Below are 16,729 nucleotides of genomic sequence, written 5' to 3'. Positions count from 1 at the left end.
GATTCAAGTTTGTAGCTTCACCTTTCATTGATGCAGGAATGTTGTGTGTTGTTGCAGGCTACAGTCTTGCTCCTAAAGGTAAGGCAGAAATATTATAACAGAGAGAATGTTAGGCTTATTTGAATACACTGAAAAGTGAGGCATCTCCTATTCAACAGTTATTACAATCATGGATTTACTGGGTGCTCAGATAACTTATAAAAAAAATGTGGGCAAGTGGCATTCATCAGAACTTAGGAAATAAGTTAGTAAAACTCTTTAATAAGATAGTAGTTTAATAATGGAGGTTTAAAATGAGTCTGATGTATTGCTTGTTTAACTTACTAAAAGAAAGATTACTCACAAAGCTGTTACAATATTCCAACCAGATTGGTAATTTTTAATGGTTGAAGAAAATATTGTTAGGAATGTGTAACCTCTAATATTGAATTTTGTAGGACTATCACCACATATTTTAAGACAAATTATTATTTTTTAAAAGCTCTTTTATTATTATTGAGAATATAGCTATAGTGCAAAAATAGGTTGTTTGTCGTTTTATTATGGCACATCGTATTGTCAGATCTTGAACAAATTGATAATGTTTTTAAAAATTTTATGAGTTTCAAACTAATGTCAGTAGAATTTTGTGCTTAGTATCACATGGTGTCATATTGTGTTCAGTTTGTTTACAACTTGAATGTTCTGTCCATACTACTAGCAACCCTTGATGATATTGTGGCAGATATGTGAGCTGTAGCACATGTTATTGATATGGCAAAGTCTCGAGGTTCGAGTAAGGGAGCATATATGATACTGAAGTATTTTAACTAATGTAAGTTTTGCTCTATTGTTCTTTTATGGATGGGTTCTTTTAAAATTATTTGATGGAGTAATTCAGTTCAGTCCACAATAAAATTACTTTATTTCCTTCTGATTTTTTACAAGCTTGAACCACTTGCACATTGTCATAAATTGTGATAGGGCTGCATTACAAATAATATTCAAAACTCTTAACAGTACATGGACTGATGCAAAATGAAATCACCTTATTTGCACCAAGTAACCATGATAAGTAACATTGAAGTGGTTCACTCTCTTTCTTGAAAACCATATACATTTCACAACTCTCTGTATGTGATCTAGCTTTAAATATGCCAGAACACTGTCACATCCTTAAAGTTTTTTAATTATTCTAGGCCTATTTTATCATTATCGTTAAGACCACAACTCTCTCTAGCTAATATTCAAATTATAAAATTCAAAATGTAGCTTACAATAATAGGAATATTAAAGTCTTTTGTGGTAAAATCTTGCTTGCATATGATGTTGGAATCTAAAAGTTCAGATTTATACCACCAATACAACTGATATGTATTTCTAATGTTTCCTGTGTTCTATGTCTACAGTGCTTTTCAAAGCATGTTTGTATTGTTTGTTTTATGCATTATAAATTAGTTTTTAAATATACAATTTCATAACCTTGATTTCAGTATAAAATGGTTACTTGCATGATAATGAAGCATGTATGTCTCAGAATTTGATACAAAATGTGTAACTACTGATAATAAGGTTCATGTGATATTTTGAATTATTCATTGCAAATTATTTTAAAGAAAACTTGTTTTGCTTAGTTGCAAAACTATTACTTACATTATTATTAGAAAAATATTTTATCAAAGGAGGTCAATATTTCGACCTTCCTAGGTCATCTTCAGGTTAAGAAAGAGTTTGCAAGTGACCTTTGCCAAACCGTCTTAGGGTCGAGGTGTCCAGCAAGGATCAGTTGCAAACTCTTTCTCTTAACCTGAAGATGACCAGGAATGTCAAAACATTGTTCTCTCCTTATCAATAAAATGTTAATACCCATACCAGCCATTCTGAAAAACATTTTTATTTCAAGTAGCTTTCTCATCATCAAAATAAAGGTCAAATTGGTATTTCTTTTATTGAAGATTATTATGCTATTAGAGTATGGTATACAATAATCAAGAAAGTTCTTAATGTGAAGAAATGTTGATTCTCTAGGACAATTCATGGGTAATGTTATGATTTATAGAATTAGTAGTAAAACTTATACTTGTAAACACTGAACAAAACACAAATGTGTTACATTTAGCAAGATCAAATTTTTCAAACATGAATTTTAAAGTACATATATTAGGTCACAGAAAGCAACTATAAATGTAACTGATATCAGTTCTTTAAATTTATGTACAGCTAATTTAAATTTGTTAGGAACTTTTTTAAATATTCCCAGATGCATTTCTTGTGCACTTCTTTATCTCATAGAAGAGTTGCTGAAGTGAGACAACTGTTCTTTAACTTTCTTTTATCTAGTGTTCTAACAATTGATTATTTGTTTACTGGTTCCTGAGATAGTGTAGTGAAGTTGTTTTGTTTGGCACTACTAAGTGTGTTTAAGATTTAAAGCTGTTATATTTCTAGCATAACTCAATAAAAAAGTTTATGAAATGAAAATACATAATTTAAATTTACAGCCTTAATAATAAATCTTGTAAACCAGTAAAGTTTAGTAATGCTTTTAGCACTTTTCAGGGGTGTCTATGTGTTGGGACACTCAGCTGGAGCCCACATTGCTGCAATGGTTGCATCTTCACCGCTGATGGCCAATCCTGACCATGCATTGTGGATTAAAGGTAAAGAAGAAATAAACAATTTCCTTACGACACCTGGTGGATACTTTGTGAAGCAGTTTACAAAAAATTACACAGAATGTGTAGAATAAATGTTTAGGTACTAGTATTTTGATTTTTTATCATCATAATTGCATCCTCACTTGAGTCCTGAAAGAAGTTGTAGTTCATTCTAGAATAATTCCTTTAAATCATCTTATTATTTCTGTGTTTTTTGAACAGGGCTATGAAATAATGGTTTCTTTCTGATTTGAATTTTGTTCAGAAATGAGTTTGTTAAATTATTTTGTTATACTAAGTACAGTAACTACCTGGGTATTAAAACTAGTTTTGAACATCAGTAGTTGTTTTATGCACTTTTATGTTGTGCATTCATATTTATATTACCTTCATCAGTAGAATTAGAAAACCAGATGTATGGTGTTAGTGTTTAAATTTTTTCCTTTTACTACCTAGATGTTTATAAAGTAGAAGTGATAGAAATACAAAGACATTTGATCAATGTATTGTGTTTGCATTGCAGTTACAATGGCTAAAATCAGTTTTAGTTTGAAGAAAAAATTCGGCAAATATACATATCCCATTCCTCATTGCAAAATTCCTATAAATGCACTTTGGTAATCTGGAAGATTAAAAATTTTGTTAGCAGTTCATTATTAACTCATTATTATTGAAAGGTGGTACTTAAAGATTTATGAAAATTATTCAAATATATAAATAATTTGTGTTTTTAAACAGGGTGTAATAAAATGGATGAGTAAAAGAAATCTAAGTTAATGAAATTGTGTCATTTTGCAGAATTATGAAAATTTTTATATTTTCAGCTTATGTGATTTAAGCCGTTTAACATATTGTATGTCTTGTAAGAGTATAATTAGTTATAATCATATTTTGTCAGCTGCTAAAGGCATTCACACCATAACTGTTGCGATGAAGGCCAATATAAATAATATTCTAACCATTACTACATTCTCTGTATCCCAGCCAGTTTGAATGACTCTGGATTGAACAACACACATCATAAGCAATGCATATAATATGGTTGAAATAATTTATACTGAATCTCATATTCCTGAAGGGCTAATTATAAATATGGTGTTGAGCGATATAATATGCCTAATATAATGTTTTATGACAAGTATGTTTAACTATAATCTTGCTTTGCCAGCTTATAAAGGCATTCATACTACAACAGTGGCTTCAGATATAGTGTTATTTCCTCTCATACTAATAGCTATGGTTGTTCAGTACCGCTCTCTATGTGCAAATAATTTCACAAGTCATAAGCATTGAGCTCCCATGCACCTTACAATCAGTGATACACTCTGAGCACTATGACTGTCATTTCTTGATTTTCTTTTCATTATTATTCCAAAGTGGGTATTTTTGTTTTGAACAGATAATGACTTTTCAGATAATTTATTTTACTAGCTTTTAATTTTTTTCATCCAAACAGTTGTGATTAATTTTCATTTATACACAGTAAATTTTGAAGTTCAAGTTACCAATTCAGAGATCATGCCTTCTACTAGTACATTCATACAGGCTACAGGAGGCAGTGACATCTTTGGATTTATGGCTATCATCTGCCATAAGATTGATCATTATATGAACCAACCTATTTCTCCTGAACATGCAAAACTTGTTCAGGTCAGTGAGATTCTGACAGCTTATATCCTTCATCTAATTTTGCCATTTCTTCATATGCTCCTACTGTGGGAATGAGCTAGGCCTAATATGGCTTTTTTTAGACATGATTTCTCAGATATGTTCTATCTTTTTCTTTTGCCACTTTCATATGATCCCTATTTTTTAATTTTTACATAACCTCTTTTCAGTATTTTTCCTGAATATTGGGATTTATGCTGAGCATGTTATTTCTCAGATGATTGAGGGTGCCAGTTTGCCTTGGTCTGTCATCAGACTAAGTGTCCATTTCTTGATCCTAAACAGTTAGAATCAATGATTTTGCCTGTGTTTTTTGTGTGGAACACTATTATCCTGTTTTATATATCCATGCCCAGTTTTCCCAGTTTTGCCTTATTCTATAAACTCTCCTGTGTGACTGGTTTATTATCCATCTTTTTTTGAGGTGATCCACAGAGATACTGAATGTTTTTTGAGGGATGCCTCTCTCTTGTTACTTCCATTTTGACATTTTTTTCTTTGGGTCTAGTCTTGCTCACATGGTTTCTTTGTCGTTGAAACCTTTTGGAGAATCCAGCTTTGTCTCACATCATTTACCACCAATTTATCTCAGGACTTATGCATGAACCATTTTTTTTTATCCAGCATTATGTTTTAGTGATATTCATGAGACTTTGGAATCCTGTGTGGAGTTGGTGTGATACCTAATTACCATTTCTCTCTTTGTGGATCATTTCACATTCTGGGCCTGGACATACCACCATTACTGTTTCTTGTCCACTTTTCTCAGCCCTTACCTGTTCCATACACTTTTCGTTTCAATTTACATGATGCAGATGGACATGTTGCCAACCTAGTGAGTTCCTATTCAGTGAGGGTTTGCATATCTGGTTTTGTTCCCCTTTGGTGACTTTTGCCACAGATTTGAGGACTATTCTTGTATTATTTTAAGACTTGTCCACTTTCCCCTCTTCTATTGTCAGATACCATTTTCTTTCCATTGCCTCATGATCTTGTGAGGAATCATCTTGTTACAATCGATTCTGAGAATTCTACAGTTGCAGCTCATCTCAATTGGTAAAATGCCACCAGGTCTTGTTTCCATGTTGTCTCTCTTATTTCTCCTTTCTGGCCAGTACAACTTCATTTCCTGTAGCTGCTCCAGCTAGTCCACCCATCCATTACCTTACCTCTTCCTTTTACTCCATCCTTTCTGAATCAACCTGGATCACTGACATTTCATTCAGCAATATTTATTCATGCCTGTTTTTTATCCATTCTTTGGCAAGGAGATCCAGGTGGGTTGTTTCCTTGTTTCTTTTATTTTAGCTTGTTTCACTTGCCCTTTCTCAAGGAAAGTTTATCAGCATAAGTTGAACATTTTCTTTTTGATGGTCAGGATTTTCACATTCTAGATCCCTCTTTCTAATATTAAGAATTTCGTCACTTGAATTTTTTGATCAGGATCTTCTGTCTCCTTGATTGTGTATTATTGGGCTGCGTTATCCCACACCTTTTGTTTTTCTTGGTTTTACCTTTCTTACCCTTTCTCTTTTATTGCATTTCTACCACATTCATTTCCTTCTCCTTTTAGCCTTTGGAGTTCATCAGTCAGATTTATTTGCTATAGATGTTTCATGTACTCTATATCATTCCACATATATCTTCCATTATTTTGATCAACCTTTCCTTCCATAAACTTCAGCAGCATGAGAGGGTGATTCTGCCTTCTCACCAGTTTTCCTCTCTTTCAGTTTTCTACCTTCATCACTGGTTGGATCCAGATAGAGTACAATGTCCTGTCTGTGTTCTTTGTTGTTATACTGCCTACAAGGCTTCCTTCCTTGTTGACCTTTTCTGCCTATTCATTCCCTGGCAGACATCCTCTATTTGTGACTTTTCTTCTTTCATCCTGACCAGTTGGGTTCAGCTTTTAATTCAGTTGGCTTATTCTTTATTGTCATCTTCCTGTAATTTGTTCCAGATGTTTTTTCATCAAATCAGCACTTTATCTTTTCCCTGTTATCTCACTCCCTTCATCCATCAGGATGTTCTCCAGTTGGCGGCATTCATGTTTCAGTCTGCATCAGATCACTACATCTTCGTCTTCTTCAGTCTGCATCAGATCACTACATCTTCATCTTCAGTCTGCATCAGATCACTACATCTTCCTCTTCTTCAGTCTTCATTGGATCACTACATCTTCCTCTTCTTCCTGTGGTAATTCATAAGAGTTTGGTGTGATTGTTACTGGGAAAGTATCTATATATCTCCTTTTCTCTTTTTTTTTAATTTATTTTTTTGCTGTCTGGATTTTATTTTACCTCTTTGTTTCAAGTGGTGTCTGACCAGATACGCTTCTTACAGTCAAACCTGCACTGCAAATCCATGTTGACTACTTATTTCTAATTTACATCACTATAACATGTTGCTCATTATAGAGACAGTGTGTTCTACAAGATAACTTATAGGTTTGTCCTCATGATATATTTGCTTCATTAGTATGCCTGTTCTGGACCATGCTCTTCCACGATTTATTGGTAAAGCAGAAGGGGGACAGCTCATCTCTGCCATGTCTTGTATTGAATAAATAAAATACAGTATGCTTTTGAAAATACTGTTTTCATAGTTAACCACTGCACTGTCTCCAGTGTTATCGTTTCTCCAGACTCTCAACACACTTTTCTCCTCCCTGTTCCATTTATTAGTGGACCATTGGAGCATCCTCTTGAATATGACAGTGATAAATAGGATATAATGACAAAATCATTCAGTTGAGAGCAGGGTGGTGTGTAGATTAAGAGATGCCCCTACAATTTGATGCTCCTGAGAAGATGTAATAGTTTTGGAGTGAGCTGTCAAAATTGCAGTCCATTTTCTTGCCTGGAATCCTGCATCCTACTCTGTATGTTGATGTTGGTTCTCAGTGTCTGAGATTTGAAATTTGTGCTGGACCAATTAATAGGTTCACATGTATTACAGGTGTCTCTTTCTTACTCATTTATACTCTTGTTCCTCCATCTGTGTTGAGGGTCAGAGTGCAGGTTTTTCATATTAATATGGTGCTACCTCTAATGTTATCCCTTGATGACTTTATTACACTAAGGTTGTCATTGCACTAGAGGTAGTTCCTTTCAGGTTTGCCTTGAGTGAGATAGCTTACATTAAAGTGACATTTTTACAATACCAGATGTCTGGGTGTCAGTTTCCTGGATTGGTCAGTCAGTTTCTCACTTTACTATAATGTGTCTGTGTTCAAAGCGTGGGGAGATAGGAGATTCTCTCTGGCCTGCTGAACTTGAGGTGAAGATGGTATGATCCTCTTTCCTACTTCCATGTGCATGTTTGTTCCTGGTGGCCTAGATGTTAGATTGTAGTTGACTTACTGGCAATATGCTCATCATCCGACCCTTGTGTGGATGTCAGTTCCCAGCAGTCCAGATTTTGGACATAGTTGACTTGCCATGTGGAGTCTGTCTCCCATGAATGATCCTCTACTATGAGATCCCCCTTTTAGGGTGTTTTTTTGGATACTTTAGAGTAAGACTGCCTTGTTTTACCATTAAACTGGTCCCTCCACTTATCCAGTGTAGGATTTTAACTATTTATGTGAGAAAAGGTAATGTATCATATTGGAAGTTGTAATTTTATTCTACTGAAAATGTATTTTCAGTGAGTATTTATCAAAATACAGTGATAGATTGGTAGAATTGTATAGAGGGGTGTCACATGCATTTAGAGGTTGTGTTGCACACTTATTAGTGGAGGTTATTGCATTATGATTTACATGCAAGACACATTTGAATCTGTTGATTTTGAGGTTTGTGTCAAGGCTTGTAGCGTGCAAAAACAAATTTTTGTATACAGAGGACAGCACTGAATGAATAGCTTTTGTATGAGAGAGAAGGTAAGAATGTAACTTTCAATGGAGGAAAATTATAATTTTGTCATTTGTTGCTTTTTTAGGTTTTGTATTGTTATCGGGTATCTTTGATATGTGTCCCATAATGATGACATCTTGGGCAGAACTGGGGAATTTTACTGAGTAAGTAGGATTTTTTACCTATTATTTTTAAATGAAACTTCTTATGGTATAGTATTTTAGTTATTGTAATTAAAACTTGGTGTGTTAAGGTGAAACTTGCTTGCCTTCTTTGAAGGTGGAAACAGGTCTTGTAATAGTTGTATGAATTGTATTTGTGGACTTCTACTTTGGTTTAGGTGGACTCTGTTGACAAACTTAGCATAAAGACTGAACCATCATTTCCAGATTGTGAACACACCACTTTGTTAACAGTGAACATTCATAAAATCACAGTGGTTTCTTATGGTAAGAAAAATTAAAAAATAAAGAAAACATAATAGAAAAGCTATAAGTATGGTTTGGTTTACAGCCACTTGTGTAAGTGTCGATGTTGGTCTATATATATTACAGACTAGACCTGTTTCTGAAGTGCATATGATTTACACAAAATATTATAACACTTCCACAAAGATAATAAAATAAAACAGTTTTAAAGAAAAGTGACAAAACTTTAAGTATAAGAAAACTTGTGCTAAAACATTTTCCATCTTTCCATGTGTTTGAATGGTTTTCTACCAACACTTTAGTACTTATTTGAAGTAATTAGATTCAAAGGTCTTGAACATGCTACAGTCTTCAAAATTAGGACATCAAGTCTGAGAAAAAGTGTCACTGTAATTGAGTCAAGATAACACAGTGGGAAATGTCATCCCAAGGTAAGTGTCCTCACCAATGAACAAGAAAATATTGTATTCTTAGATGCTAACAAAATACAGTAGAAGACACCTAGTAAGTTTGTCTTCAAACATTGTTATTCTTCAGATAACATGACACTGATCTTATCTTTCTGTTTGCAGTATATGAAGAATAATCTAAAGTATGTTTGAAATTTAAAGTGATAAATTTCACTGAAAGTGAAACTTTTGAAGTCTTCACAAAATAACTGTTCCTAGCAAGATAATATTTGTGGTATATTGTTAAACATTAGGCCAAAGAATCATAACTGAAACTGAAGTGGGTTGAGAGAGAAAATTAAATAAGTTCTTTACAGTAAAACAACCGTTCAGAACTCATGTGATGTACTATGTCAGCACTTTTGTTACAGAGCTTTATCTATGATAAACATTGTTAGAATACAACATGTTAGAACTTAATAAAACATGTTAGATGTACATATTATTTAGCACTTAATAAAACATGTTACAGAGAACATTTATCTGATGAATAAACATTGTTAGAGATACAACATGTTACTTAGAGAATTAATAAAACATGTTTGATACAACATGTTATTTAGAGAACATTTGTATTTTGACCAACATCTTGATGAAAATAAAAGTGATAATACAATGTATCAGATGCTTTACCTCAAGGATCACCTACTACAGCAATTTATTACATTAATTTGTATCATAACTGATATTTCAGATTAGACAAGATGAGCTGTCTGTGTCAATAAATGTTCTAGCTGTTTATCAGTAGTTTTATTTTTTCGTGAAATCTTCACAAGTTATTCACAGAAGAATTTAAAAATAAAATGGAAATAATATGCATTTTCTTTTCTCTTTATGACAGGATTTTTAAGCTGTTATACTAGACGTTTGTTAAACAAAATGTGACTGCTTTACTGCATGTTGTTGCTGATTTCTAGCTGTACACCACTACTGTATAAAACTTAACATTTTCTCATTATCATAGATGTTCTGACAGAAACATTTAACCCATAATATACATTTTTCTAAACAATATGTACTTAACTGCTCATTGGCAACTTTGTTACAAGTACCTTCAAAAACATGAACCATGTGCACAAAGTGCCCCTTGAGATGGTTCCTATACGTGGTTAGGGGAACCTCCCATAGAAGATTCTGTAATTTCAGTTCATCTTATATAGGATCTGAATATCCACCCATGTGTTTGATGTGCATGGCAACTCGATGTAAGGTAGGAGACGATACTGGTGGCCTTGAATTCTTCTGGATGGGCAGTCTTGGGTGGCACCCCAGGGTGAGTCAGCTGGTCCAGTTGGGCTAGGGTCACCAAGCACCAGTGTTGGACATTCTCAACAGTTGTTGTGAACATTGTGTGTGATGCTGGTGTTTGAGTATAATGCTGACAAAACCCTTGCATTGTTGCAGTGCTCTTGTTTGACACTCCATGATGGGTGGGGACAGTTGGCACTGAAATTTATTATGTGCATATCCCCATTCATGACAAAAAAAAATAGATTATCAGAAAATGGCGACACATGGACAATTCTGTTATACAGTCACCGTCAAAGTTGGACCCAACACCTCGATTTCTCATTCTGCATTCGTTATCTGAGAAATCCTTAGGTCAGATGTCCCTCTTTTCATTCAAAGAGGATTATAAAGGCTTTCTGGCTCCCTCAAGTCAGTAAGGAAGCAGCACCTAGGAGATATTTGGTGGAAACATCTTTCCACAACACACCAAACTCTTTGAATACAAAAGTATTGGAAATACTCCCATTGAGATTACTCCTGTGCTACCTCGAATTCTTCAAGAGGAGTTATTGTAGAGAGGGACTTGAAGAACATTCCTGAGTTGGAGATCCTTGCTGGTTTTTCCAGCCAGGGCATTTCTGCTGGTGTGCCAAATGACCACTCACCAAGATGGAATTATGATGCCTATTAATGTTCTGATTTTGATGTTTACATCACCATGTCCACCTGCCACAGTGAGGCAGGTTATCTGAACTGTGAGGTACAGCCATACATTCTCAACCTTCTCAGGTGTTTCTAAGTGTCAGCAGTTCAGTCACTGAAAGACATCCATGTCATGGTTCTTTAAAGTGTACTCATTGTGGTGGTAAAGACACCAATGCCTATGAGTGAAAACTAGAACTACACTGTGTGCTGTAGTGGTTCACACCCTCTTACTCTGTGCTGGAAGATTATGAACAGTATGTCCCACCAGAAGTTATTGCCCCCAACCCATCTCAGGACAGAACTCTTCATGCCTCCAGCAGAGCCATTTGCAGAACATCTGAAGAGTCTTTTGTCCTCCATGATTGAAAGAGTTGATGAGTGTATGTCTACTCCCATTCCTGTCTACACCACTCCTTCCAGTAGATGCCTGGGTTCACTTCCTTTGACTTTAGATTTGGGCATTTCCTCAGTTCCATCTTCTCCAGCCATAAGATGCAAAACGATTATTTATTCACACCCTCAGTCACTAGAATCTTTGTCCACAAGCAGAGATCTGTTTACCTCCCAGGGCATGATCCCTGGAGGTCAGTAGACCTCTGTCCAGTAAGAAAAAAATTTGTGGTTAAAACAGAAGGGCTTCGTGTTACATTCTCCTCCACATAAATAAAATAGCCACTTTGATATTGTGGAACTGTTGGGTTTTTTTTGTTAAACTATGGATGACATTAAGGATTTGATTGACTTTTAATATCCTGTGTCTCTATCCTTACAGAAAATGTGGATTCTCAACCCTGCTGATGCAGTCATTTTTTAGCAGTTTCTTTGTACATAAATTCCACACAAGAAGCAGCTATGCATCAAGTGCACTGAACATTCTCTGTACCCTATTTTCCACCTTTTGGAGAGGAGATCAATGTTCTATGCTCTAAGATCTGTTGTGTCCTTATTCAATTGAAACAGAACTATAGGTCTCTGGTTTGTGGGTGTGCTAGAACCTTGGACCCGTGAGATGTTGGACCTCGTTCACCATCTGGGGCTTCAGCTCTGCAGGGGATTTTCACACTTTATTAATCTAGAGTTTGTACATTGAGTCTCATGAACCTCCTCTACACTTCTGCTGTTTACAACTGTCTTTACTGTATGCTTCAAAACTTTGATCCTTACCTGAGCATCCTATCTAGGTTTGTGCTTACCTTCCTCAGTGAGTCATGCTTTTTCAGAACAGATGATCTTCCATGGTTTCTTTTGGCCTTCATATCCAGGCATAGATAGCTGAGTTGGGTCTATTGTTTGATGATGTTGCTGTCTCCACAGGTCAGCCCATCTCATCACGCGCTTGTTACCATCCTCAAGTGTGACCTTTCTTTGAGTCATTTGAAGAAGGCAAATACTCCTGATTGGAAATACAATCTTCTCTTTGCCAAACATCTTTTGAACTATTCTTCCATTTCAGTTTATACAAATGATTTGAAATCAGGCAACTCTGTGGGATCTTCCATGGTTTGTTTTGGTTGGTGGTTGCCCACAGGATTCCCTCTACAGTTTCTGTGTTCACTGCTGAATTGTTTACCATTTCTCATGCCCCAGATCATATAGAAGTTATGCAGTACACACATTGTAATATTTACTCTGACTTTCTTAGCTCTCTAGTGCCCTCAGTGTGTGGCATGTAAAGGAATTATAAGAAGGTAAATAAGGAAATGAAAAACAAAGTACATGCTTGATCCATCTCTCATATTAACTTATGGTATGCAACAAATGTAGAATATTCAAATTTTTTAGGATTTGTAATATTTAAAATGTGACATCTTATTTTAACTTGTGGATTGGTTGAATGGGATAAATGTAAGAATAATATTATATTGAGTAGTAATGTTGGTTTTTATGCTATTATTTTTCAGTGTTGCAAGTGTTTCATTATTTTTGTTTAATATTGTGCCGATTTTGGTATTGTTATTAGTATTATCATGAAGTGGCATAGTACATGTGTGTTATTTCAATATTGTTAAAATACATTTGTTAACATTTACAGAGATGCTATTCAAAGAAACAGTCCAATGTTTTTGGTAAAAGTTTCAAAACACCTTCAACATTGTAGATTTCTAGTTGCTGTCTCACAGTATGACTCACCACAATTTCACAAGCAGTCTGAAGAGTATCATGAGGTAAAGCTGTAACTGTCTATTGAGAAGCCAGATAAAAGTTGACTTATTTACAAGTTAAAATATGTCGAATAAAGGTTACTTGGTTTTCACTACACTTTGAAGAAAAATCCCTCGAAATAAAGCAAAATATATGAGAAAAACTTATAATGTTTTATCACTTTTTTACTAATGTGAAGTTGAGAAAAGTTGAAGTATTCATGGGAGACTGTAACTGAAGAACTTATTCAGTAATATTTGGTCAATTAGGAATTATTTTAATGGCTTGTTTCACAGTTTTCCATTTTACTTGAATAAATGTTTTTCTTAATAACTCCTCGCAATAACAGTAACAAATATTTTGCACAGGTGTTACTACATTTATATATGCAAAAACGGCTCGTTTGGGTTGAGAACATATTTTACATAGAAGAGCGAACAACATTTCGACCTTCTTTGGTCATCATCAGGTTCACAAAAGTAAACCCTTTTTTTTTGCCGTTTTTGCATATATATATCTCTACAAGTGGGTTTTCTCGACATCACTGATTGCTACTGCATTTGTTTTATAAAATATAATAAAACATTAATTAGGTACTTTGGTGGAGTTCCTGTTCTATTTAAAACAATAAATTAGGTTTTTGAAATGATAATTTGTTCAAGGAAACTGTTTTCCATTATTCTGTGCAAACCGTATAATATTGGCTATGTTCTGCAGGTTGGACAACAATGTATGAAAGTATTTGTTATGTGCTTTGATGTCAAACAAAAAATGATATATTTACATTGGATATCCACCTGTAAAACATCTTTTAAAAAGTTATTGGTTGGGAACATAGTGAGCAAAAAGGACTATCAGCTAGTTATCAGTGTGAGGAGGTTTAAAAACAATTAAATTAATAATCGTTTACTGATACTTGTTCATGTGAAAATACTTTACCTAATTGCTGAAAACATTGTGGTACTTTTACCAGCTGAAGGATATTAACAAACAGATTTGTTTTCCATCTTTACAGCAACTCCTGAGTGTAAATTTATCATCCAAATATCTAGAAATTCTAGATAGTGACCATTTCACAATCTGGTTGGATTTGTGCATTCCAGAATTTACCATGACCAAGGTGAGCTTTTTTTTTAAATAGAGATACTCAAGTTTTCTTCCATGTATGAGGTTTGGCTGAGTGCTATGACACTCAACTTGTGACCCATGGGTCTTGAGATTGAAAACCAACATCAAACATCCTCACCCTATCAGAAGTGAAGGTATTATAATTTGATGGATGGCCAGTCACATTTTTTACTGGTAAGATGTAGCCACGAAATAGCAGTGGGTGCCACCAGCAGTTCAGAATTAGGGATAGAGAAGTAGTTTTTCCATAGTAAATGTTATATAATCATGAAAGTTATAAACAGATTTATGTAACTTTATGAAAATAATTTCCTAAATGTGATCTTAACTCTCTCCCTACAAGGTTGGGTGAATCAACCAACCCCTCAACCATTTTCTACTTGGTGTAGTTTCTGTACAATAGGTTTTAACACACATAGTGTCTCATCCCAAAATTTGCCAGACTTATTAAACATTATAGTTGTTTTGTACACAAAAATCAGATTTTTTAAATTAAGTTTTATTTAGTTTTTGTATTCTAGCATGTGCAAGTTAAGATTAAAAGTACTTTTCTTTGTTTTAAAATCTAAAATTCTATTCTGATAATCTCTAAAACCTCCTAAATAAATTTCAAAACTTTTTTTTCAGTAAAACTATATCCTACTTGTTATTATTCTTTATTTTAAATTTGTCCAAGGTTGATCAATTTGACTGACCTCTTAACCACCAGTAAAAAAATTGATAATCTAAATACCCCTTTTGTTTATAGTGTGGCTTCAAATTGTAATATGGCCCTGTATTTTGTTTGTCATAAATAGCTTTAAAATCATAATGTATAATTACACTTACATCTTATTGATTTTTGCCTTTCAAATCCTGTTACTACTATTCATGTCATTGTAAGGTTTAATTCACTTGGCAAATGTGCAGCTTACATTACACTATTAAGTTACATTACACACAAGCAGTTTGGGAATACACCATTTGAAAACATTTTATTATTTTTATTTTATCTGATTTAACTTTAATGAGCATAAAAAGTTTCCCATTTAATTAGTTTTATAATAACAAAGAAGGAATACACATGAAGAACAATAAAGTTCTTACCTGGGTTGTTCTTTTCTCTCAACTTTTGAGATATCAACGATATCATAATGAGTAGTTTATGTTAAATTTTGTAATTCTTTGAGGGATGGTAAATGGAATGAGAAGAGGAGATGCCTAGAGAGTAAGCGTCACAATTCACATACAAGGGGAAATCAAAGTTGTTTTCAATATTGTCTTATAAAAATAACAACTTAACACTCATATACTATTAAAATATGTATTTATTAGCTACATTTTTGTCATATTTATTGGCATGCCATGAAAACAGAAGTTTAAGTTTTGAATGTAACTCACTAAATCCTCACGAACTACAGAAAGTGATGCTGAGAAAGAAGGTTTAATGTTTAAAGTGAATTACATTCTGTTGTTATTAATCATATTTTTTTTCTTTTTCATTCTTATTGAATCAGTGGTCAGTTTGAAGGCTTATAATGCTAAAACCCACTTACTGATACCAGTGGTGGGCATAGATAATGCACTGGAATGTTCCCAGCTGTTGTAACCTGTTAAATGAATGTTTGTGTTATAAATGTTGGTTTTATAAAACTGTTTATCTACTTTTACTGATACTTTCTTCTTTCTCTTTCAGGAAATCATAAACTTTGTGAATGAGTCATAAAAGAAGCTGAAGTGAAAACATTATGTTATGATAAAGGTACAGATAAAATTTGGGGCTGACCTTTCACTCAAATAAGAAATCAATTTATGTTTAATTATAAATTGTTTTGTGATTTATTGTGTTAACATTTGTGCTCTAATTTCTACCTTGCTGAATTAGAAGTTCATAACACAAAAACAGTTTGTTAATTTCTGTCTGAAAGTAAAAACACAAAGTTTGATAATTTGAAGGAAGTTACTACAACATCATAAGATGTGGGAAAAAAACAAAATGGGTAACATTATTTTCCTAGTAAACTGTTTAGTTAGAAAGTTCTTAGACAATAATAAAGTACACCACACAGTTCACTGTAATTTAAGATCAGTTAATATAAACCTTTAGATATTTTAATATGATACTGGTTGGAGAAATTACAGATAAGTGTTTGAAGAAACACTTATTTTGAATAACACTCAGGTTATTGTTCCTAAACATAAAGTATTTTCAAAATGTTTGTATTGTGAATTTATAATTCAGAAATTTTGTTAGATCATATCAAATTTAAATCATTGTTGAATAATGTCACAATATATGTATTACAATATAAAGTATTCTGAACTATAATTATCAGGTTTCTGAAGTTTTTCCTAAATAGAATACATTTTTCATATAGTTTTAAATTTCAGTACAATAATGAATTTATTTTTCATTAAATTGAAAATCAAGTCAATACTTTGTGTGGGATGAAAACTTCCTGAATTATAAGATTATATTCTTATTTTTTTTGCTGTTTTCTGGT

The 16,729-nt window shown here is 33.6% G+C and overlaps 1 protein-coding gene across 1 annotated transcript; it reads left to right on the top strand.

The window, feature by feature from the left end:
* Positions 1-2,417: 2,417 nt before the first annotated feature.
* On the top strand, positions 2,418-16,434 carry LOC143227278 (kynurenine formamidase-like). Its single transcript, XM_076458741.1, has 5 exons — positions 2,418-2,639; positions 8,250-8,328; positions 13,009-13,141; positions 14,134-14,238; positions 15,922-16,434. Exons 1-5 carry the CDS (start codon positions 2,519-2,521, stop codon positions 15,949-15,951), a joined length of 468 nt encoding a protein of 155 aa, XP_076314856.1. The 5' UTR covers positions 2,418-2,518; the 3' UTR covers positions 15,952-16,434.
* The last annotated feature ends 295 nt before the right edge of the window (positions 16,435-16,729 follow it).

This window comes from Tachypleus tridentatus, chromosome 9, assembly GCF_004210375.1.
Source record: "Tachypleus tridentatus isolate NWPU-2018 chromosome 9, ASM421037v1, whole genome shotgun sequence".
NCBI lineage: Eukaryota > Metazoa > Arthropoda > Merostomata > Xiphosura > Limulidae > Tachypleus > Tachypleus tridentatus.
Note: the sequence above shows the minus strand (reverse complement) of the source record. Positions and strands in the feature narration are given on the sequence as shown.